General features: G+C 40.5%; 1 protein-coding gene across 2 annotated transcripts in view; it reads right to left on the reverse strand.

The window, feature by feature from the left end:
- Nucleotides 1–27,011, reverse strand: part of LOC307020883 (contactin-associated protein-like 4) — a 181,190-nt gene that overhangs the window by 18,304 nt on the left and 135,875 nt on the right. For both annotated transcript variants that reach the window (XM_079652567.1, XM_079652566.1), the window contains exons 13-18: nt 26,684–26,884; nt 21,620–21,782; nt 21,196–21,323; nt 19,413–19,583; nt 16,235–16,453; nt 1,241–1,480 (exon numbers count right to left, since the gene is read on the reverse strand). In XM_079652567.1, coding sequence (XP_079508693.1) covers nt 1,241–1,480; nt 16,235–16,453; nt 19,413–19,583; nt 21,196–21,323; nt 21,620–21,782; nt 26,684–26,884 — 1,122 coding nt within the window. The remainder of the gene's footprint in view (nt 1–1,240; nt 1,481–16,234; nt 16,454–19,412; nt 19,584–21,195; nt 21,324–21,619; nt 21,783–26,683; nt 26,885–27,011) is intronic.

The raw sequence follows: 27,011 nt of genomic DNA on the forward strand, positions 1-27,011 counted from the left end.
ATTTTATTTGTATTTCTGAATGTGCTTGAAGGGAATGAATCTTATTTCAACTGCCTATTGTCTAACGTAATTATTAGAAGTCATATTTACAGAAGCTCAAGGCTCTGTTCAGAAAATAATCTGCAGAGACTCGTTTGCTACGGGAACTACAAACTGAAATAAGACATCAAACCAATCTCAACCTCAGCTGCTGGGATGCACCAGGAGCGAACGCAGGAATGGCAAAGCAGAGAAAGGAGATGGGACATGACATGTTGCAAAGTGTTTAGACAGGTCTACTAGAGAGAGGTCCAGGCCGTGAACATTAAAGGCAAACCAACTCCAAAAATCCAACTTTCAATGTCAAATACTTCTCCTTTTTTCTCCATGCTTGAATCTTCCTGTTGTCCTCGGGTCAAAACGCACCTGTTTCCAAAAAATGTATATCGGTATAACATCTTATTTGATCTAATTGGCAAAACAAAAATCACTAATGTCATTGAATGATGTGTGGTTTATATAAATATATAGCACCTGGTGGTGTTATGTCCTGCTGTTTAACATGTTGTTTTCTGTTTCAGACATCACTTTGACACGAACAACTCTTTGATAACACTGATTTAAAAAATGTGTGTCAAACCAGGACGAACGTTGCACAGTGACAGGAACAGTTTCATTCCCTTGACTTCTGTAACCTGCAGAACCTTATATGGTTTTCTGCTAACGTAGCTGGTGGAGTGGCTTCCCCAGCCACAGGAAAACATTTCAGGGTTCATACACTTTTTCACCAATGATTTTCAATGACTTCTCCAGGACCTTTACCTAATTTTCCATGACCAAAAACATTACTCTGTCTCAGCGGTATCACTGAAAATGGTTTATTTGAACATGGAACAGGAAAATAATGTCTGCATATGAAACATGTTGTGCCTTTCTAAAACAAATCAAATAGTAGGCTAACTAGCTTCTACACGCTAAAGCAACTCAAATCTCTCACCAGCAAAACACCTCGTCAGTTAAATGCCATTTTACATTTCATTACTATACAATATTTATTATCATTATAGTATTACTATTTTGGCGATTAGATGCAATTTAAATTATATTTGATGCAACTTTAGTTACATTTCCATGACTTTTCCAAAACCTTGGGAGAAATATTGTTTTCCATAACTTTTCCAGGGCCTAGAATTTGCATTTTGAATTTCCATGACTCGTCCAGGTTTTTAATGACCGTAAGAACCCTGACACATATGAGTACCTGTGTGGCAGAAGGCTCCAGTGTGCGCCGACAGGTCGCAGTCGCAGTGGAAGCCGCTGGCTCTCTCCACACAGCGGCCCTGGTTCTGGCAGAGCGAGCCGTAGCTGCTGCAGTGACCCGGGCAGCCGGGCCGGACCCCGGGGGTGATCTCCGCCCGCTCCTCCAGGTCCAGGGGGACGCCGTTCAGCTGCAGGGAGCGGATACAACCCCGGAAGCCCTTCTGCCTGGACGCTGTACCTCCTGAGAAACACAGAAACACACTGAATAAACATCCATCCATCCTCCAAAACATCTGGGAGCTGTCCATCATTCAACCAAACATCGTGTCTGATCCCACCCACGTTCAGCTGATAGAAGAATCAGGGTTCACAAGGGCAGCCTGAGCACTCATATCATATAAACGGTAAATGGACTGGACTTATATAGCGCTTCATCCAGTCTTTAAGACCCCTCAAAGCGCTTTACAAACTACATGTCGTTCACCCATTCACACAGAGCAGTGTCGCCCGATATGTGGAGATATCAAATGTCTAAAATGTGACATCATCATATCATCAGCAATCAGTGTCATGGCGTATAGGAACCAAAGCTAGCACTGGGAGAACAAATCCCCAGTGTCTGTCCTCTTTGTCCCGGCCTTTCATTCATTTCTCTGAGTGTTGACAGGTCAGTCTGTTTCCTCTCTCTTTAGTTCTTCATTTCTCCTCCTCCTGTCATCTACAGCAGATCCCCCCCCTCGCCTCTGCTCCCCCAGAAGCTCCACGCTGTCAACTCTCTTCTCGTGAAGTGACACGACGATGAAACAGCAATGAGGCAACAAGGTGGAAAACTGAATCGGGGACAAAAGTTTCATCAGCTGTCCGTCTGTCTGACGCCGCTGGATGATGCAGCATATGCTCACTTTAGTGTTTAATACTTCAGCAAGAACAGATCAAAGTCTGCATTCAACATCTCTCCCTGAACACGGTCACATTTTGTTTGCTTACTTCAGACAAGCTCCCACTTCTGCAAGGATCACAAAGAAAGTCTTATTGTGTTCAGAGCACAGACTTGGCAGCTCTTTGCTCTCAGAGTCTGAAGCTGACAACTTGCTATTGTTCAGCAGCAGCAGCTTTTTACACCAATAAATCCCTGCTAGACTCTCCTCCAGGCCCCCTCTATCTTTCTCTGACTCAAATGAATTATTGAACCAGCAAAGAAACGCAGGATATAAAACTTGCCCGAACATTTCCTCCGACACAACACAATGAAAAGTATTATATTTCATCCTCGTTAAGTCTACCGAAAGTCATTGTTCAAAATGTAGGTATTAAGATCCAGGAAACTTTAAATGACTAGAATACAGAATTATCTTTCTTTGAATTTCCAATTTTGAATAATCATTTATAGGGGTATGAGTAGAGGAACAACCCCCCCAAAAAGGCTTTAGTTGTCGAGATACCCCTACCCGAGCTAGAGCAAAGCACAACCATGTTTTTTATTACTTTAATATGACTAGTTTATGAAACGGATGGTTTTATAAATAACATTTCTGCCTATGATTCATGTATTTAAGTGTTAATATTACAAAGATGGTAAAAGGTATTGATATTATATTTGCTTTATTGTATGTTTTGCCTTTCTGTGAACATCTAGTCCAAATGTTGTGACATTCTGATCATTATTTTCAGAGGTACATGGGATAAGACCAACACGGCCCCCTTCACTATTTTTGGTAGGGGAACCTCAACTTTTAAGGGCCTTAGTTCCTCTACTAGTAACACACTAGCCAGGTTTCACCGTCCAAACGCAGGACACATTTTACCCGGATATCGTGGAACACTATCTAAAGGAAATGTAATAAAAGTATATTTGTGTCTAGCATTGTAATGTGGTTATTAGTGGATTGTTTGTCATGCCATTTTAATTAGACCCTCCAGAAAAACGCGATTCTGCGATCGCAGAATTTACCGCATAATCAGCAAAATGGCGCAGATATTTAAAAGGCCGCATAATCCCCGCATTTTTCCACACAAAGTTGAGAAAAAAAAAAGTTAACTCGTGTTGACGTCATCAGCTCGCGCATCACAGAATGTAAACAACACTGTATAGAGTGAACGTGTGGAGCTCACACGATAGAGAAAACACCAAGATAAAAAAAATCTAATCCATCTAATTTACCGACGAACATTTCTACTAAAGACCGGGCAAAAAGTGGGGGGAAACTATTCTGCACCCCGTGCAACTGTGTGTTGGAGCATAAGAGAAAATCGACGGTGGGGACCCACTTTGATTCATTCAAACATTCGAAAATGCTTCCTGCTGCTGCGAACAAGAAAGCCATTCAACTCACATTCACCGAGGCATCAACCTCCAAAACCCTTTTTAGGGCTACAATAAACATTGAATGTGTTTAATTGAATAGTAAAGGGGTTTAACGTTAACGTTTATTCTTTTCCCCCGCATATTTAGCATATTTCGCAACTTCCCGCAATTTCACCGCATAAAATCACATAAAAACCCTGCATGTTTAATCGCATAATCAAGGATTTTAGCCCGCGTTTTTCTGGAGGGTCTATTTAATACACGGTATTCAGTGAAACAAAGGGGGTGGGTTTATTGAGATAAGCAGTAGGTGGCGCCACAAGAAGAGAACACAAGAGCATCTTTTTACTTTTCAAATACAATTTACATCTTAATTCGGGTAACCCAAAGGAAACATTTAGCCTCACCGGTGGGACTGAATATCATTGAGACACCCTCCACTGAAAATGTAAAGAGTATAATAAGGACGGTTAATACCTCCAGGCAAAGGATACACTTCTCATGTCATGGGGATTTCTACAAAGTGCAAATGTTAGCTTAAACTAGACTTTAGAACCCACAGAAGATCATTTTGAGCTAGGTGGTTATACGTTGCTGACTTTAACTCTCTACTGGACTCATAGTTGATTCTTTCCTTAGGTTTTGGTTCTATATACTGTACGCTTGTATCGTTGACATTTCTTATTTAGACGTCAGATGTCTTGATATTTCATCCTTCTCTACAGCCTTGGAAGTATGCCACATCTACTGTTATATTGTAGGAATGTTTTATATTATTAATATTGAAGACTTTTTCAGAAATGTAATAGAGAAATGGGCACATTTCTTCATGCTCTATGGGATTGCCCAAGGGTACTGCCTTTTTGGAAGGTGGTATTAAAAAACGTTGAAGGGTGGCTCAGAAAACCTATACCAGAATCACCACAGCTCTGTTCGCTGGGGGACAAGTCTCGTGTGCCACCAGGCCTGACTAAAGCAGGACTTACAGGTTTTATTGTAGCTGCCAGGCTTATTCTGCGCAGGAGCCCACACACTGTAAGCCAGAGTTTACAGAATGGCTTAAACTCATGACAGAGACTGCAGCCTTTGAAATGATGATCGCCAGGGTAAATAATGTAAGCAAATCTAATGGAGTGTGGCACATCTTCTTGGCCTATATCAAAGGGACACTGTCCTAGGGAGGGACAGGAAGTATATTTGTATATGTGTACAGTATGCGTTTATATGATGTATTTGCAGGTTATATGCAGGAATCCTGAAGTCAGATGTAAGACCTTTTAAGACCTTTTTTAAGACCCTTTCCAAACATTTTAAGACCTCATCGCCACTTTGAGTTCTAACCGGTTACCTTGGCGACACACTTTACCTCACATTGACGATATACAGTATTGATTGTCCTTCCTCCTCATCTTCCAACCATTTGGACGCAGACTTGCATTTCCCCATAACGATGTTGTTTAACAACCGGCGTAAATGGACCTTCGCGCGCTATCAAGCAGTGAGCGTGCGATGTCCTGTTCAGATGACGTCAAATCCAACGGGATGCCATAAATAAACTACACAGAATCACACTACACACCTACGCAATGATTACATTCAGGCAGACTGTAGAATACAACCTCTTTGGACAATTTATATACTTATTGGAAACAAGCTACAAAACGTAACACCTTGGGAAATGCCCTTTAATACTTTTTAATAGCCCTAATTTACGCTAATTTGATTTATCAACTTTTAATACTTTTTAAGACCCCGCGGACACCCTGTATATATATTATTAATTACTTGTATTTGTATATCTCTGTATATTATGTGTATGTTTTTACCTGGTATTTTGCTTGCTTTATAATTGATTGATTTCGTTTTTTGTTAGGGGGCAAAACATTTGTATATGTCTTCAGCGGGAGAAACTAACCACCAATAAACAAAATGTAAATTCGTCCTACAGGCTGGTCCCTATCACATTTTGAAGTATAAGAATATAACAATTTCACAAAAAGAATAATTGGGGTGCCGGGGGGGGGGGGGGAGTGGCGGGTCTGCTGCCTGTATATGTTTGTTCTGCATTTATGTATAAAATGTGAAAAATGTAATGCAAATCTTAATAGAGAAAAATATTGAAGACTTTTGAGAGAACTCCTTTGCATCTCTATAGCAACAACAGGGAGAAACAATTTGCTTCGTAAAGGGTAACATGGCAGTTGTAATATGAGCAGGGATCAAAGTCAGATCCCTGAGGAACACCACGTCTGATCAAAGCAACACAACAGTGGCAAGGAAAGATCATTAGAGAACAAACTCTTGTAACAGAGAGGCTATCAGAGGGGTGAGGGTTTAACCACACACCCCGCTGTTCTTCAGCTACCAGGATTACGCTCTCTGCACATCAAATGGAGACTTAATGCTTCCAGGAAGTAAAGTAAAGGCGTGGGCATCAAAGAGTTCAAACACAGAAAGACTCCACCCTCAAGACATCGTATCAAAACAGCACAACCTCTAATGTCTCAGCGTGAAATCTGCACATGAGAGTGGGAAACAATTCATATCAGTTATCATCAAAGTGTAGCATGCACACGCCTCTACATCATGCTTGGCGAGCAAGACATATAAATAATGAATCTTAAAGTCAGGGGCGATGTGTGAGATTCAAACACACCTCTGACAGAACAGCCAAAGCTCGGATAAGAAGTGCGAGTCTCAACATGAAATAATAAAATATGGCAGATAAAACAGTATAAGAGGAGATGTGAGATGTGTGTGATACGGAGATCAGACACATCTTCAAAGACACAGTGTGTACAGTGTGAGCTTTGCTGACGCAGCACACATCTGTGCATCAAGCAGTTTAAATAATATAACACTATTTCCACATGATGTCTACTGTAGGATAGGAAGGATTGGTGAAGTTCAAAAAGACACTTTGAAGGAAGGATGCATACCTTTAAAAAAAAGTATCTATACTGTCTTCTCAATCCTTTTGGACCACATCATTATTTTATGGACAATGCTTAAACCGTGAGATAAAGTTAGACGTGGAACTCAATCTTTTTGAACATTCATGTTCACAAATCATTTAAGTCTTGGTTCAAACATGATCGCCATTTTTTTGTGTATTTAATATATTCTTTAGATATTTATTCTCAAAGAAATAAGAAAACGCCTTGAACAACCAGAAGAATGACAGACAAGGGTGCTAAACGCAAGGACATTGCAACAAATATAACATATACATGTGATAGCCTATTCTTTGGAATAAAAACAACTCGTGGCTTGTTGGAAAATGTTCAGACAGCTGCAAGCTTTCCAAACCTCTGAGATGAAATAGTGCTTCCATTTTCAACTAATTGGTGATGTTTAAACCTCGACATTTAAACAGCTAAACTGAGATTATTATACACACATGCATTTCCAAACATTTGGTCTACCTATGTTGCAAATGTATTATCTTTTTGATTTACACACGGCATCTATTGCACGTCTGTCCGTCCTGGGAGAGGGATCCCTCCTCTGTTGCTCTCCCTGAGGTTTCTCCCGTGTTCCCCTTTAAACTGTGGGGTTTCTCTGGAAGTTTTTCCTTGTACGATGTGAGGGTCTAAGGACAGAGGGTGTCGTATTGTCATACTGATATTCTGAACAATCTGTGAAGTCCACTGAGACAAATGTAACATTTGTGATATTGGGCTATATAAATAAACATTGATTGATTGAGATTAATGTCACTACATTTACTCACACAGACAACCAGCTAATGTTTGACGTGTCAGGTTACAGCTTACATCACGTACTACAGAATAATCTGACGTCGGTACGGCTGCATTTCCAGGAATACCTGAAGCGGAGATCAAAGGAAACTTCAAAATCCTCAAACAGGAGGGGCGCTTCATTCTCACACAGAGAGCAATCAAATCTGTGTACTCAGACGACACCGCAGCACAAATAAACAAAGGCTTAACTACCCAAACAAGCAAAACAATCAATTATAAACCTGCACAAAAGAAAGTGATTTTCTGCATTCATCGCTGAGCTCACTCCAAATGGCTGCGTATGGACTTTAAGCACTTACAATACAAACAGCAATAAAGGAAGTGGAAAATGAACAATGGTTTGGATTATAAATCCATGCGAGGCCATAACACGGCATATTAATCAGAACAATGCGACTCAGCGCCAAGGCAGGATTATGGCTCATAAATACAATGTGTACATTGAGATATGGTTTATAGAAACCAACGCAGCGGCTTGTAATTCAAACAATGGAACAGTTTGCTTAACAAATCAAGACTCGTAAATACAATGCATGTTGGAAGATGCTTCATGAATTTGAACTATAATCATTCAATACTATGCTGAACAACACTGTGGGGAGGGAGCGTGTGCTCATGAATAAACTGAACACAGAAAGATGTTGGACATGTGCGTCCTGCAGAGCCAACTACACCCGGTGCCAAACATAGACATGTAACTCCTACGTGAACATACCTGTATAACGTTTGTGTAGTTACTGAAATTATATCTTCTGTTGCTTTGGAGGAAGAGAAAATATCTAATGTCGGGACTCGGGTTTAGAAACTACAAAAGATTGAGTTACAAACTAGGGTACTTGATGGACATGAGCATTAACCAATCAGGGGGCCAAATTAAAACAAGACACAAGTCCACATCCATGTTCCATGATTTAAAACACTGTGTTTATGGTGTGAGAGAACTGCTAACATTAGATGTTAATCATAAAAATAACATGTTGATGTTAACCAGGGAATATTTAGCATAAGCACCATTTTAGCTTATCGTGTCAACACGTGCAAATGAGCTCAAAACCAGTGGTGGAAGTAGTATTCATATCATTAACTTTCATTTCAACTATTTTATAAAATCTTGGGTAGTTTAATCAGCCATAATGCATTCTAATTTATAAGTGGATCTTAATTCGTATAAATAATCTGAGTCTGTAAAGTCATTCAATCAGTTAAATAAATGAGATGTAGATGCAACCCACTCTCTTCAGTCTGCGTACAAATGACACGACTTTACACATTGGAAAATGCGTGCAATAGATACGCTAAAGTCCGATTTTGCGTTTTTACGCCAACTATTCCCATTGAGTTCTGAGTCCGAGTTTTGCGTGCATATGAGACGCAAATGGATACGGTCGGGTCTGAGAAGACCGGAAGCTGTGTGGTCCATAAAAACATGTTATTACTCAATATCAAGCCACGATTATTGATTTTATTTGTAATCGTAAAATGTCTGACTTTTTTTGCCGTCTGTGAGGAAAATAAATGGGGCTCAGAGCCTCAGAATACTGAAATCTGTATTTTTTAAAATCTTTTTTTCCTTCTAGTTTGTTATTCTTTTCTAAATAACACGCTGTTATTTACTCACCAATAACACACAATTATCCTTGTTTTTATTTATTCGTTTGATTCTATAATCTTGGGCACCGGAAACAGACGTAGACGGTAAACTAATTACCCAAGATCCTCAGCTTGAAGCTCAGGATTTTTTTGCCGCAATGCACGTTGGGATATGGTGTTAATATGATATGATATCTGAAAAAAAAATTCTGAGTTTAGGATGGCCGAAGACACTACACTACCCATAATCCCCAGCTATCGTTTGGGACTACAGTCCCTTTGACAAACCCCGTGATTAATCTTCAAGCTCTGGGATTGGATGTTGGAGTGGCAGTGCGCCAAGGTTACGCCGAGCGTCAAGCTCTGTGAAATGGAACGAAACCACAGCAGACTATTCAAAACTGGACTCGAACGCCCCCCAGAACTACACATGCTGGCTATTGTGTTTCGCATCATGTTCTCTATGGCACGTCTCTAATGGGAATTGAAGTTTTAAAAGACGTTTTCGTTTTTCCCAAAATTAGAAGTTGACAGTATTAAACAGCCCTGGAGGTTTAGGCGATAGGAAACACATTGGTGTGTATACATTTAAAACATGTAATTACTAAAGGGGTGAAAATCGCTTGTATCCATAATGGGCAGCATTAGTATATACCCACATGACAGCTCATTCTTACTTTGTAATTCTACTCCACTACAATTCAGAGGTTAACCTGGTATTTTTACTCAACTCCATTTATTTTAGTTACTTTGCAGATTCTGATTATGATGTGAAATATAAACAACCCTTAAAACAGACTTTAGTTACACCTGAGTAAAATTCAGGGAAAGGTGATTGTCAAGTGCCAACAATCAGGAGAGATATTAGATAGTTGGTGCTTGAGAAGACTAAACATTTATCTGCAGATCTCTATAAAGTATATTAATTACTCTACTACAAATAGTTAATTACCGAAAACTTAACAACCGAAAACAAGTTACTTAACAACCGAACCGTGTATTACAATGCCGTTATATGATGACTTCCAAAGAGAAAAGCAAGAACACTCGGAATAAAGTATTATTTTCTTTTTTTAAATGTTTTTCGGATTTCATATCGCATTAACACCATATCCCAACATGCATTGGGGCTAAACAATCAATCACCGAGCTTCTAGCTGAGGATCTTGGGTAATCGGTTCAGTGGGTTTGTGTTGTGTATCGCGATGATGCTCGAAATGTCCCTTATAGGCCTGCGTCTGTTTCCGGTGACTTTATTTTGAAATTCAGTTCCTGAGAAACGGCTAAAAAGCCCATGATTATAGAATTGAAAGAATAAATAAAAACAAGGATAATTGTGTGTTATTGTTGAGTAAATAACAGTGTGTTATTTAGAAAAGAATAACAAATTATTTAAAGTATTTAAAAAAAATACAGATTTCCTTATTCTGAGGTTCCGTGCCCCGTTTCTTTTCCTCACAGACGACAAAAAAAGTCCGACATTATACGATTACAAATAAAACTAGAGAATGCAATTCCTGAAGAAATTGCTAGTGGGAATGCTTTATGCTGAAAAGTCAACTAAATCAATAATCGTGGCTTGATATTGAGTAATAACATGTTTTTATGGACCACACAGCTTCCGGTCTTCTCAGACCCGACCGTATCCATTTGCGTCTCATATGCACGCAAAACTCGGACTCAGAACTCAATGGGAATAGTTGGCGTATGATAGACACGCAAAATCTGACTTTAGCGTATCTATTGCACCCATTTTCCAATTTGTAAAGTCGTGTTATTTGTACGCAGACTGAAGAGTGGGTTGGTAGATGAGTAAAGGTATAATGTAGCAGAATGTGGAAATGATTGAGTACCTTAAAGGTCCCATGTCATGCTTTTCTGGTTATCACCCGTCCCCTTGTGTGTTATGTAGCTTTTACTGCATGTAAACGGTCCGCAGAGTCACAAACCCTCAAAGTACACCCTGTAGCAAGTAAAACTCTAACACAGAAAATACCTGTCTATGCTGCCCCAGAACGCCTCGTTGGACATTTCTCTTTTTCCATTTGTTTCTTCCTATAGTGACGTGACCATACCTAGGTCACGGTCACGGTCACACACGCACACACACACACACACACACACACACACACACACACACACACACACACACACACACACACACACACACACACACACACACACACACACACACACACACACACACACACACACACACACACACACACACACACACACACACACACACACACACACACACACACACACACACACACACACACACACACACACACACACAGCCTTATCTTTTCTCAGCCGCGGCTAATCTCCACTCACAGTTCGCCACACACTCACATGTGTGTGCTCAGGCTGAGTTCCGCGCTGTCTCGCAGACCCCACGCAGCAACCAGGAAACAACACCAGTAATCCAGCTCACACTGTCGGCTCCTCGAGCCTCAAAGGGAAAAAAGTATCGTAAAAGTATTGCGAGCCCCGCAACGTCCCGCCAACACGGCACCCAGACCCCACGCGGCATTCTCATCTGTTTGTCATTACTGGTCTCATTTTCTGGTTGCTAACAAATGCCATTGTAACACATAATCACACATCAGAGCACAGTGGGCTCATAGGGAGGGGGGGGGGGGGGGGGGGGGCAGGAGCTCCAACAAGGCGTGTAGGACAGAGAGTGAATACACATACTACACAGAGATACTGTATGAGAAACCAATGTGATTTTGGAACATTGAACAATATAAATCTATTCTAGTAGACCTCAATGATGGATCAGTAGAAATGGCCATGACATGGGACCTTTAACGTTGTACTTAGGTATAACTTGAGAAAATGTACTTAATTATACTTCACAACTGTATTCAACAAAGAGTACGAGAACTAGTATTACCATTTTTGTTTTACTATAATAAATACTAATATGTTTTATACTTGCTTGCAGTGAAGTGTTGTCAAATTTAGCGATCACTGAGTGATACAGTGTACAGTTTTTTAAATTTTGTTGCAGAGATAATTAAGATAGTTTGTAAATATTCATCAAGAGGTTTAATTTGCAAACAAATTACACATTGATATATTCACACAAAACCAGTGTTGTTTCTGCTCCCTAATTATTATCATGCCAGGCCACTCAAAGCCAAATGGTGCCTGGTTTTTCGGATTTCAGACCTTCAGGATTTAGTGTTTCACTCGAGGACGCTGTCACAGAAAAACAATGCTGATGAAGAACAAATAAACGACAACAAGCAAGTCACTGCTCCTCTCAAAACAGAAAAGCCAGATAAGTCCGAAAATTGAACGACAAACATCCATTACAGAAACAATCTGGAGACAGATCCTGGACCATTTCCATCCCAACACACACAGACTTGTCCAGTGGGTGTTATGGTTATTCAGAGGTAAACAAACATAGTCGGACGCTGGTGACTTAGAGTGGATTATTCCTCTAATCAATATTTCCCTCCATTCACTGCATCCAATCCCATCACTGTTTGTTTGTTTTCCCTCACTGTGAGTTCACTGATGTGAGATGACATTCATGATATTTGCACAATGATAACGCCTTATATGAAATGATGGATTTTCATTATTTTGTTCCCCTTTAGCTCTACATGGAGATTTCAGAGTGTGGTATTGATTAGAGTTCAGATAAACAGAGCTGCGTATTGATGACGTTTCTATTGGACGTTCTGGTGGTTAATTACAGAATAAGCTTCAATTACAGATTATTTAAAGACCTTCACTGGAGGAAATCCCATAACATAATATTCTCCCTGATGCATGCTGTATTTATTAAACATGATCATTGTTCATGCTGTTGAGTCGGCACTTTCATATTCAAAAGTGCTGAGCAGCGGATAGCAGAACAGCAAGTTAGGATTTAAACAGTTTCTTATTTTAGAGTAAGTAGGACTCTAGGAGCTCAGACCTGATAACTGTATTGTCTGTGGATTATGGTCTATCAGGAGTAACATGGTAGGCATCTGTACAAAGAGGAAGTGGAAGCAGTGTTGAATGGATGTGCATCCTCAGCGTATTTTACATCCAATACTGCTGATAAAAGAGCAGGGTTTAGCCAATACCAGATAAGCCTGTGTGGAAGAAGAGAGAATATTTTTAGCATTTATCTGAGGATGCGCATCCTGCCACTGATTCCTCACGGTGGGTGCTTTAGCTGTGGAGGGAGAGGATACATATGTCGGATTGGTATCTTCTGTATTTAGCAGCACTTTAATCAATAACAGCTTAGCATGTGGGGACTGTAGGCTGTGATATGAAAAGCAGGATTGTACTTTTCTTCTGGAAAGCCAGTTAGCATGCAACAGTAATTAATGAACTAAAAGCTATTGTTGTCTAATAAACGTTAACAGATTTAACCTTACAATAATTCTTTGTTGTCAGTTCCTAGTTTGAATTTGTTGTTGCATTGCAGCAGCTCCGTTTAAAACATCCAGAAGAGCAAATATTAAAGAGGCCCTATTCTGCTTTTTGGGTTTGTCCTTCTCTGTTTCTCTCCCATTCAAACTGGGTGTTTCTCAATGTCGAGGACGCTTCCTTGGTAGCACATGTACCTCTGTGTCGCTTACTTCAGAAGCGAGGCAAGAATCCTTCCTAGCCTCGGAAAACGAAGAATGGTGGAACAGGCTAACAGGCTAACAGGCTAACAGGTGTGCGTCATATGCGAGGCCCCGCCCTTAAATGGAGCGCGATTTCCGCCAAAGATTTGGAAATTGGTCCGTGTGCAAAGCATTGTGGGGATTTTAAGACCGCGGAGGATACACAATTGCAGCTTCGAAATGTCTCGCTACGAAGGACGCCGGGCTCGCTAGAATTCCAAGGATCCTGGACATTGGAACAGTCCCTCGGCGGGACTCGATGACGTAGCATCCTTGAAATAGTGGCTCTGGAGCATCCTTCCTCGACATTGAGAAACACCATCTGATTCACTGTGCTCTTTTTAGGATGGTAGAGCTATCATTACACCCAAGTATTTATATGAAAGTACCTATTTGAATTATTCAAATGACAATGTGCAAACACATGATACAAATTGTTAAAGTTAGTTTGAAGTCAGAGCTCTATTAAAACTGACACATGATGCTAATTGGCTGTCAAATGACTCCATCGTTATGCACAGCACAGAGCGCTGCTGCCTGAACTGTTGGAGCATCGATGACACATGCAGACATAATGAACAAATATGTCACACAACGGCAAATTGCAGAAGGAAAGACGAAACATCTGTCACAACTGGACACTTATCAACTCGTATCAACATGAGAGGCGCTGCAGAAAACTACACCCAAAGAATCCGACACATAAACAGCTTCCTTCCAGAGCCGTCACTCTGATGAACATTAAACACCGGCACAAAGTGTGAGGAACAATCTCTCTGCACTATCCTCTGAACAAATTAATGATATATTATTAAGCTTTGTTGAATAGCCTCAATTCTGATTGGTCAATTGTTGCATTCTACAGTCCGTTATTTCTGTGCATCAGACCGCTGACAAGGACTTCATAGTGATCCCAAAACACAGCAAAAGAAAGTAGCAATTCAATCATTATTTAAATCAATAACATCATTTTTAATCGATACTTTGGGTTCAATTTTTTTAAATAATTGTTAAATATAACCCTAACTATGTCATACTTTGCATATTGAAATATCCAGCTACCTCTTTTACATTATTTCAGCACTCCTTTTCAGAACCATTGTCTTACTGTTGACACATTTCGTTTAAATTGTGTATTAACTATATATTAGGGATATAACGATATACCGAATATCGCGGTAAATAAACTTCCCAATACCGTCGTGAGACTGACAAAATCTACCGCGATTTAAAAAATTTTTTTTTTTTTAAAATATATATTTTTTTAAACACTTTTTTTTTTTTAAACCTTTATTTAACAAGCTGGTCCCATTGAGATCATCGATCTCTTTTTCAAGAGAGACCTGTCCAACATGGCAGCAAGTAGGTTACAACATGAAAATAAAACAACAGATAACACAAAAGGACATCGTATTTACAGGGCTACATTTACACACATAGAGACATTGACAAGTACCAACCATATATTTATATCTCGCCATGTCAATAAGCCTGGCGTTAGACTTTTTCGCTGTCCGTCATTTTGACAGACAGGATCGTAAAATATCCGTCAAAATCCCTTATTACCCGTCGGGTCTGAACAGTTCACGATAGAGCATGCTCGTGAACTGTCAACGGGGGGGGGGGGCGGTGTTATGCCGTGTGTGCATGCACCTCGCGGGACGCGCACAGCGTGAAGCAAAACCTCCCAGACATGTATTGATCTGTACGGCAAAGTACGGTTTGGGAACTATATCATTTCCTTTTGGAGGGCATGCATAACACGGCATAACACCAGAGCCTCGCTGCGGGGAAACGTTGGGGCTGTTCCGAGTTTGTTCTAATCTGTCAAAATTACAGACTGCTTTCGGATTTTTCTGTCATTGTTAAATAAAATATTCGGTTAACGCGACCACTGGTGTCCCAGCAACATCAGTACCAAGCGAGAGAGTTGTTTCCAGAGCAGGGGATATTGTAAATGCCCAAACACCCCAGCTTATAAATACCTGGAAATGTGGACATTCTCATATTCCTAAAAACCTGTCTGATGATGCTGAGTGAGTGACTAGTGAGTTTGAGTTGAGTTACTTGAAAAACTAAAGTGAAACTTGATTTATTTTATTGCAGGGTCTGATTATTAAATGTCCTTGTTTATTTGTGAGATGCAGTGGCATAAAGAAAATGCTTACTTTGTTGGGTAGTACCAGTAGGTACAAAAACACTGGTTTTCTTGTTCCAGTCTGTTACTGTCACTTTGTTTTTGACACTTTAAAATACTGCTATCCTACAAAAAGGCTGTAAAAATCAGATTTATTATGTAATAAAGAAACATTTTCCGAGTAAAAAAATGTTTTATTGAAAAAAAGAATTTATGATTTTTTTTTTCTTCCCTTTATTATTCAATATCGCGATAAATACCGTACCGTGGACTTGTTATCGCGATATTATCGTACCGTGAGTTTTTGGTATCGTTACATCCCTACTATATATATAGGTCTTTTTTGTGTGAGTAAATGCTCACCATGCTGTTAGATGAGTCTTTGATACTGGACAGTGTTTGTTTTATTCCCATCTAAATACAGGGATGATAGCTCATACATGAGATTTCAAAGGTATTTGAAACCTGAGTCAAACTCCTTTAATTGAACACACACCTGGCCAATCAAGCTGATTCCAATTTTGTATAAAGTTATATGAATATATGTTTGGCCCTTGTGTCTCCTCCTCACCTATGAACAGCTGGCTGTTGAGCTGCAGGTGGAGGTGTCCGTCAGCCGGAGCTTCCTGTGTGGCGACAGGAAGTCCGTCCAGCCGCAGCGACGCCTCTTTGACGTTCCTCTCGGCTCGGACTCGATGCCACCGGTTGTCGTTCAGCGGCACCATCGACTCCACGTGAACCTCCAGAGGCCCGTTACCGACGTCGAAGGAGAAAACCACCCGAGTGGAGGCTGATGGAGGGGGAGAGAGGGAAAGAGGGAAAGAGGGAGACAGATGAGACAGGGATTGGTAAAGGTAAGATTCATGGACAGGATAGCGGTCATGGGGAAGACAAATGCAAACGGAAGAATGAACAGATTAGAATTATGGGTCAGGGTTGAAAGAGAAAATCCTGGAGACAAATTGACAACACTTTGAACATCATTTCAGAAAAGCTCATTATGAAACATGTTTTTGCGTCTCGTAAATAATCTCACACTTTCTCAGATTCAGATTCAGACTGACATAGTGTAATAAGTAAATATATATGAATTGCCTTATGTTAGCATTTTTGTAATTTTATATACTGGTCTCTAATTCTGCAGAGGTTTTTCAACATTAACTTATAAAAAATACTGGAACTGCATTAAATCTCGGCGATATTTCCCACTTGAAATATGGTTAATTTATTTAGGTTGTTTTAAAGCAATTTGCCCTCATAATTTCTGTCTTGCCACATCTGTTATAGCAATTGAGAAAATTAATCCTTTGTTATTTTACAAAAATGTAACAACAGCTCCTATGAAAAGGAAGGAAAGGCGAAGACTCATCCATATCAATAACATGTACCAATGCTCTCTCTTATGGCCCGTCCACACAGTGGCGTGCGTTGACGCTTGCCGGCGGGCGTGTCTGAAACTCGACCAACAACCAATCACATGAATCTCCCGCCCCTGACACACAAGCAGCGGTTTGATTGGCTAGAGCTTGTACTGGCATATGATTCGATTGGCTGACGCTTCTGCCGAGGGCATCAAAAGTTGAACATTGCTCAACTTTTGCATCGAGCAACGCCAACAACGCTCCACGTCGCTTCCCACGATGCAATTCGGCGAAAAGTGACGTCGCCCCATTCAAAGTGAATGGTGAAGCGTCAACGCACGCCGCTGTGTGGACGGGCCGTTAAAATGGCTATTTCTAACTTTTTAGCTGTAATCTCGCAGCTAGCTAAAAAAAAAATTCACCAGCATTCAAACTACCAAAATATACAAAAAAAAAAACTAACTGCAAACCCTTGATGTGCCATGAACTTGCTTACTTTGTCAAGCCCTGATGTTTTTGCTCTTGAACTCCTAAAACTTATGGGGAATTGCATTTGCAAAAGACAGCAAAAAATAAATAAATATTGAATAGACAAAAAAATCGACAGTCCTTACTAGACATATAAGGCGAGCCAAACAACATAGCGCTGAGAAAAGCTCTGGATTTATAGTTACAAGCACTGTAACACATAATAATGAGACTTTGAATTAGTTTTTCTTAGTTGTGGAACGGACCAGATTCACTTGGGCTCTCCACTGCCTAAAGACATCTCATCCTTTGTGTTTTCCAAGGAGAAGATGTATCACTCCGAGAGCACAGAACAAGATGAAACAATAACCCAGCATCACACGGGTAACTTCATTTAGAAACTGTTCTGAGAGGAAGCAGCAGTATTCGGAATGGGAACAACCAACACTGACAATGATTTCCCCGAGGAGCGAGTCTGTTGGAGCAGCAGTGTCCCTGCATCTGATTCTGAGTGTCCGTTCAAGTCCCAATGCCAAATGCAGCACGAAACAACACAGCAAAATAAACTGGGCTGATTGAGCTTCAGAAGGCAGGCTCCGATACCTGGAAGATTGCTTTCCCATTCACACAAATATTACTCCTAGCTGCATAACCATAGAGTACAGACCTGTAGGTGTTTCTGCCATGTTTTAAATGCAAACACACAAATGAGGCCTGTAAAGGTATAACACATACGCACCACAATGTTGTACCCCTAAACTGTATAAAACACCCTCTTGGTTACTGCTGTCATATTGAATAATATGCAGTGAGGCGGCGGCTAGAAAGCAGAACACAGAGAGCAGAGACAGAAAATATCGTCCGAGCAATGAAAACAGAAAGCTCAAGTGAAGTTAAAGAAGACTAATATGTGCGCTCGCATTTTTTGGAAACTAAGCCATCCTAGAAGCAGAGGAAAATAAAAGTCTCCCGTTGCTGCAGGCATTTTAGATGTGGTCAGATTTTCAAGCAAGTAACTCTGTGGAAAGAAATGTTTTTATTTCTGTGTTCAGGTTAACGTCGCAGCATAAGAGTGTTTATTATACCCATTAGTTTGCATTTCTTCTATTTGAAAAGCCCAGTTGTTTCCGTAGCTATCAGTCCTTATATTAAGCTATTCAAACTACAGTAAAATGTCCCAGCTGGGCCACCGTATAGGGCGAGTGGCAATGGATGAGTGGGAAACAGGTGGTATCACCATCAGAATTAAGCATTGTTTGAATCAAAGTGTGATGATAGATGAGATCCAATCAAATCACACCACAGTAACAAAGAGATGAGTTTAAACATTTCATAAATAACACATATAGATGTATGAATGTTTCTTTCTTAACTTAAATTAAATGATCGCTTATTTAATAATTGATATTGACAGATTTAGTTTAAAAGCGGGTTTTCACACGCTTTATTGCTTTGTGTGGCAACCGTTTGGGAAGACCCTTTCCTGATTTTGAGCTGCAGAGCACGCTCTATTAAAACGTTTTTTTCAAAGTGTGGTGGGGAAGAACTAGACCTGACTGCAGAGCCCTGAGCTTGACCTCATGCAATACATTTTTAGATGAACTGAACCATCCATCGACGCTCTTGTGGATACATTGGGTAAAATCCCAGCAGCAAGATTTAAAACATTTTGAAAAGGCTTCTGGGTTTCTCTGAGCTGTTAAACTTTGTGTAGCATTCACAGTTCAAGTCAGGACAGGAAGGCCAAGACAGCCCAGTTCAACCTTCAATAAAGAATTTTTCCTTTCAGAATACTTTGAAACAGATTAAGTCTCTAACCTCCAGGTTTTACACCAATCCAGATTAAGACTTTGACTCCCAGGTTTCACTGACACATCACTCTAATCCGGATTAAATCCTCGCCCTTCAGCTCTTACTCACAGCTCAGTTCAATCCGGATGAAGTCTTTGATGCCCAGGTTCTCCAGGAACACACCGGAGGAGGCGGTGGTTTTAAACAGGAAGGCGATATCCGCGCTCAGCTCTCCGTGGAAGGTCGGGAAGTGGAGGTAGGATGTCTCCTTGTCAAAAAACGCAGCGTTCCAGAAGTTCTCTGAGAAAAGGAAATGAAAAATCCTCGTCATCATCTATGAAGGGGCCCTATTTTATTTGTTGGGGCTTCCATTTTCTGTTGTGTGTGATATATGTTTTTGTCCATGTCACACTACATACTGATATACACCTGAACATCAGCAGGAGAGGACTCTTTAAAGTAGAGACACTACATACTGATACACACCTGAACATCAGCAGGAGAGGACTCTTTAAAGTAGAGACACTACATATTGATATAGACCTGAAAATGAACATAGTATTTCCTCTCTAAATGGAAATCACGGGGAAACAAATGTAGCTTTTGGTTTACCGTTACGTGGTCTCGTTTGATTTATCATGCCAAACAATTATTTATACATCTACTCGGGTATAATATAGAACGGCTATAATTGTGAATAATTGGAAAAAAAACTTGCTTTTGTTTTACGTTGTAACACATTTTCCTTAGATATAATAATCAGAGTGTGAAATTTGAGACGGAAATGTGCTTTAGCAGCAGTTCTGCTAATGATAAATAGCTTCTAGATGTTTGGGTTTTATACCCAGGATAATTTATTCATCGCATTAGACAGCTAATCCTGTATTTCCATTTCAATAGACCTGAGAGCAATTCATCTCTCAGAAATAATGAGCTATTATTTCCTGCTTGAAGAAATAAACGCTGGCTTATTGGTTTGAATGTCAAAATAAGTTTGTTAGCTTGTGTCCTTCTGTAAATTCGACGAAACAGGAAACAGGACAGGATTATTATTATTATGTATTTATTAAATGTAAGTCAAGGTTAAATTCTTATATATTTTTTCTGTTTACAAACAATGTGGATACAGCTGAAAGAAAGTGGGAAAAAAACAGTTGGCAACGGTGTGAGTAAGTTTGTATAGGCTGGTCTGTGGCGCAGTGGCCTAGTGCGTTGGTGTGCGGATCAAAGGATCAGGTTCAAACTCCACTGCAGTCAGCATGTCGTTGTGTCCCTGGGCAAAACGATATAAAATAAACTTTAAAGGTCCCCTATTATACTGTTTTTCATCAATATAGGTCTCAGATATATACAAAACATGTCTCTGATTGGCTGAAACACCAAACAAATCATTGCATTACCCATAATCCCCTCTGTTTCAGCCATGTTTCAAAAGTGCTGATTCTTTGTCTGTTACTTTAGATGAAAACAAGGAGCCCCTCCCCACGCTCCTCTGAGAGAGATTTGGTTACAAAGAACACAATGGTGCTCTAGGAGGAGATTCAGGTGATAAGGAGGGGGGAGGGGGGGGTTACCTTGGTTGGTGATTGGCTAATGGTTACACAAGACAACACATCGTTATGACATCATAAAGTAGCCAAAATCTGATCAGCTCATTTTCAGACAGGTTTTTATATAAATGGATCAGGACAAAAAGAGAGAATCTTTGTTCCTGAGACTTTCAGAGTCTCTTTACACAGAGGGGACACATGTTGATGTAGAAGAGACATGGAGAAGAGGGGACACATGTTGATGTAGAAGAGACATGAAGAAGAGGGTTTTGCATAATAGGTCCCCTTTAATAACAATTGTAATTTTCCAGAATGGAGAGACTTCTGTCATGATGTAACCAGGCAAGTGAAGCTTGACTTACTGTCTCCATGACAACTGAGTGGTCCCACCCTGTAGACGGCCTCTGACCCGGGCCTCCTGACGTCACCTAGCAACAGAGACCGGACAGGGAGGCTCTCCTTATGGGTGAGCAGCCCCGAGTCCTCAGTCCTGCAGGAAGAAGAGGAGGAAGAGGAGGAGGAGGAAGAATAATAATTAGGATTTGGAGAATTAAAGAAAGAATTAGAAGGAATGAGGAGGAAGAAAGGAGAAATAGAAGGGGAGGAGTAGGAAAGAAAATAGCAATAAGGAGGAGGGAGAGAGATTAGGAAGAGGAGTGCAAAACAATAAGGAGAGATACAAGAGAGGAGAAAGAAACAAAACCAAGGTGAGTTATTATAGAGAGGGGGAGAAGGAACATTTCAGTATTAATAACCACGTCTGTAAGCATTGCTGTGTCTCAGTACCACTCGGTGCGGTCAGCGTCACAGTTGCAGTAGTGCTGAGGGTCCACACAGTCTCCCTGCAGCCCGCACACACACTGTTGGCTGCCCGGCTGAGCCCCCCCCCAATAAGACTGGACACGACCGGGAGCGGGACCCCCGAGCCACCAGCTGAACGGAGAGCCCTCTGAAACACACACAGTAAACACACACTTAACCTTTCTATGTCCCACAACGTAAGCATGTGTTGAAGAGGCCTTAGTTTGCTTTTTGGGGTTCTCCCTTTCCTGTAGTTTGTTCCTTTGATGACATAACACTCGCGGTTCTATCGGCTAGCGCTCCAACACATTGTACGTGATGGGCTAAGGGGTGGGACATCTCTAAGCGGTTGACCAATCACAACAGAGCCGGCCAGCTAACCAATCAGAGCAGACTGGGCTCTGGTTTCAGACAGAGGGTGAAAAGAGGTGCTGCAGCACAGGCAGTATGAGAACAATAAAGAGCTTTTTGAACATTAAAGCATGGAGACATGTCCCAGTAGAGACACTACATACTGATATACACCTGAACATCAGCAGGAGAGGACTCTTTAAAGTAGAGACACTACATACTGATATACACCTGAACATCAGCAGGAGAGGACTCTTTAAAGTAGAGACACTACATACTGATATACACCTGAACATCAGCAGGAGAGGACTCTTTAAAGTAGAGACACTACATACTGATATACACCTGAACATCAGCAGGAGAGGACTCTTTAAAGTAGAGACACTACATACTGATATACACCTGAAAATCAGCAGGAGAGGACTCTTTAAAGTAGAGACACTACATACTGATATACACCTGAACATCAGCAGGAGAGGACTCTTTAAAGTAGAGACACTACATGCTGATATACACCTGAACATCAGCAGGAGAGGACTCTTTAAAGTAGAGACGCAACATACTGATATACACCTGAACATCAGCGGGAGAGGACTCTTTAAAGTAGAGACACTACATACTGATATACACCTGAACATCAGCAGGAGAGGACTCTTTAAAGTAGAGACACTACATACTGATATACACCTGAACATCAGCAGGAGAGGACTCTTTAAAGTAGAGACACGACATACTGATATACACCTGAACATCAGCAGGAGAGGACTCTTTAAAGTAGAGACACTACATGCTGATATACACCTGAACATCAGCAGGAGAGGACTCTTTAAAGTAGAGACACTACATACTGATATGGACCTGAACATCAGCAGGAGAGGACTCTTTAAAGTAGAGACACTACATACTGATATACACCTGAACATCAGCAGGAGAGGACTCTTTAAAGTAGAGACACTACATACTGATATGGACCTGAACATCAGCAGGAGAGGACTCTTTAAAGTAGAGACACTACATACTGATATGGACCTGAAAATCAGCAGGAGAGGGCTCTTTAAAGTAGAGACACTACATACTGATATACACCTGAACATCAGCAGGAGAGGACTCTTTAAAGTAGAGACACTACATACTGATATGGACCTGAACATCAGCAGGAGAGGACTCTTTAAAGTAGAGACACTACATACTGATATGGACCTGAACATCAGCAGGAGAGGACTCTTTAAAGTAGAGACACTACATACTAATATGCACCTGACTCAATACACCAGCATTATATTTCCACTTTAAATGGAAATCACGGGGAAACAAATGAGGGAACGAATGTAGCTATTTAGTTTACATGGTCTCTCTGAAAGTGTTTACAATAATTGATTACAGCAAAAATAAAACCCGGAGAAAGGCTTCATCAGCTGTTGGTATCTTTGAAGTCAGTCAAATATGACCGTTCATTCTGGTAACAAATGCAATGCAATTGGTGCACACTAGCTAGCTTGATTCTTAAAGAATAAACGAGTTAATAAAAAGTGAAACTAAAGCAACAGAAATGTATCTGGGGGATGCTGCTCATTTATTTTTTACTGGTCCAAACCAGAGCATTGCTAATAAAACGGCAGCCTCCTGCCCTCGGTTGTAATCACACAAAAGATGCTTGCAGGACACAAAAGCAACACAGATACACTCTCTATGGAAATACTGTAAGCCTTATTGTGAGCTCAGATGAACAATGTTGTGACAAAAAAAACTCCTTGCTGCTTGGAAAGAGTTCCCATCTCTCATCCTCCAGAGATGAATCCAGAGTTTGAGGAAGGGGACGTTTGCCAGCTCGTACCCCGACACTGCATACATTGTTTTTGATGGAGGGTGATGATGCTATATACAGTGACAAGTATATTTTTGTGAGAGAGCGTCGGTGCACAGGAGTGAGAGAAGGTGATTGTAAAGTTTTCTGTTGAGTCAGCACTTTTTTTTTTTTTTTACCAAAGAGCAGCAGGGGGTTTATAATGGAAACTGTCTCTCCTCCCATTCTTCCTTTTCTACCACATCCAGTACTTTCATCCATCATTTTATTACCCACCCTCCCAAAAAAGTTGCTTAGCCACACATTTTCTTTTGTGTGTGTAGTCTTAGTAGTTCCACGGGAGAGAGAGAAGTTTGAGGATGTGTTTTTTTTATAAATATTGCATGGATAACTTTAGGTCAAACACATTTCTGTAAATCATTATTTGGTTGAACCAGTTATGGGGGATTTTCTTCTGACTAATAATAAATTATTTTACTGATTTTTTGTACACACAATTTCTGCTCAAATACAAATAACAGCAACACCTACAACCTACAAGAAAGAAGCTACAACATAGCATTGCTTTAAGCTAAATGCTAATGTCAGCAGGCTAATTTGCTCGCAATGAAATAAGTAAAATGCCGATATTTGGCAGGTATACTTTCTACACCATGTTAACCATCTTTAACATAAGAATGTAAGCCGACTGAAATGAAAAAATGAGCACTAAATACAAACTAAAGCCGAGGTTAAATATCATTTGTTTTTCAGGTATTAATCATACAATTATTGGTCAAATGTAAATTACGATGTTTTCCAAATCCTTCCCATTACGATTTCACATGGAAAGGAGCTGTTAGCTATAATCTGGCATATAGCATCTCTTCTCTTTTTGACATTAATGTGTTTATGGATGGTCCTTGTTCAATAAAGATATATAATACTAATAATAATAATTCCAGACAAATAAATCCTTATTTCATGGCAATCCATCTGATAGACGTAGAGCAATTTAATTTAAAATCAAGCACATGGTGGCGCTAAAGGAAGAGTAAGAGGATCTAAAAGGTACTTTTCCCGTTTAGTTCCGATAGTTCCTGGGATTTTGCAGTCACACCAAAAAGAGAACTTAGTTCATGAGAACTTTCCCTCCCTGTTCAGTCTCAAGAAGTCCCAGCAGCTTCTACTGAAGCCAGTCCCCAACTCCGGGGACTTCCGGCCGGGGACTCCGGGTGGCAGTATACGCCGTGAAGTGGTTTGCGGCCTGCCAGTAAACCCAAAGCAGAAGAAGAAGAAGTGACGTCAGCGGCTTCATTTGCCCAGCGCCGAACGCTGAACGCCGAATGCCCAACGCAGCGCCCAGCTGCATTTGCCTAATCCTCTCTCAGGGATTTATTCCGGTGTGAACGCGATCTGTACTTACTTCCATGGGGGCACTAAGTGCTGGGCACTAAGTGCGGCAAAGTCCTTGTTGTGAAAGCGGCTATTGACCATCGAAAAACTGCTTGAATATATCAGTCTGGACCAAAGTGGACCTACCAACAAACAGCACGGCTACAAACTGCATGTAATAAAGTGTAGATGACCGTGGCGTGTTGAGCTGTGAGTCTTTACACAGAATAAGGATTTCTTTCTTGTATATACATGAAAGTGCTCGCTGTTGCATGTTCTGCTACCAGGAAAACAATCTATTAAACTTGCTAATCAAAGTGATCCTGCCTCTTTTTCCAATACTCACTGGCTCTGAGTCAATACGAGCACAGGAACACACAGAACTAACTCAATACTCACTATCAGGACGAGGAATTAAACAAATCCTGAATAGTCAATGTATCTGAATTAGAAGAAAATCCCTGAAACCTCATCAAAGAGCGTAATGATGTGTTTGTTTGTGGTCGATGAGAGCTGAACAAAGCCTGATTAACCAAGCTTTCATTAACTTGTATTCAACCCAACAAGAACATTAGGAACAAGTGCTTGTTTACAGTCTTTTCTGATTTAAATGTGCACTTGAGGAGTATTGAAGAAAATAGGGAGCAAACAAAATTCAAGAAGGCTCTCCCCGAGATAAGATTAAAAGATTAAAAGGATTAAGATTAAGATACAAATATTTCAAAAGTGAGATCTACTGCAGAATTATTTGAGTATAATCACAAACACAGAATGGAATAAAATGAAAAGTTGGATCCGGTAGGGCACATGTTGAATATAAAGTTGTAAGAAATAAAATCGTCTGTAGTTTTCCAGAGTCAATACCAAAATGTGAATTAACATAAAAAAAAATAGCATCCATCCGTCTCATCGATATTAAGCTACTGTTAGCAGCCGATTAGCTTATCATATGGACTGCAAACAGGGGTAAACAGCTAGCATGGCTCTGGCTAACAGCACCTACCTGTATACAGCTCACTAAATATCACATGTACATCATTACATGTTGTTATAAAGTGTACAAAAATTAATGTGCAGGTTGGTACCGGATTATTTTTTGCTTTGAGCTATGCTAACAGAAGAAACTCCATGTAGTAACATCTCCAATACAAGAAATAATCTGCCTCATGACCGCTGGAAAACTGAACATTTTAATTTGTACTCTTAGTCCTTTGTGTGGATTAACCAAACAAGATATTAGGTGTTATTTAGTTAGCTTTAGTGCTGTTGGTAAGCAGATTCTAGCCTTCAACACAGCCAGGCTGGCTGTTTCCACCTGTTTCCAGTCTTTATGCTAAGCTAACATGCCAGCAGTAGCTTGTCACAGACATGAGAGTGATAATAATCTTCTCATATAACTCTCTATCACAAAATAAATTAGCCTTTTGTCCAACATGTCAAACTATACTTTTGAAATGACTACCTTATCAAGAAAACTCATGAGGGTAAATCTAGAAAGCTTGTCCTGAACAGCCCCTTACCTGGAGTGTTGAGGAGGCGGGACTTCCTGCAGTGGTAGGACAGATCCTGTTCACAGTACTCTGATTGGCTGATGGCAGCCAATAGCTGCTCCTCTTCAGTGGAGTAGTCAAAGTGAACTGAGTGCTGGTTCACCTCTGGAGACGGCCGCACTCTGGTCAGCTCGCTGTTGTTGTGCTGGATCAGCATCCATGTGTTCTCCTCTGTGGGGGTAGATTAATAGATAAAAACAAACAGATTGTTATTTCCAAATGACAGATTTTTTACTGCTATTTATTCATTTTGTATTGTAGATACTTCTTGTGTGTCATATCTGTTGCATCATACACT

The sequence above is a fragment of the Notothenia rossii genome (genome assembly GCF_949606895.1).
Source record: "Notothenia rossii genome assembly, chromosome: 9".
NCBI classification, from domain to species: domain Eukaryota; kingdom Metazoa; phylum Chordata; class Actinopteri; order Perciformes; family Nototheniidae; genus Notothenia; species Notothenia rossii.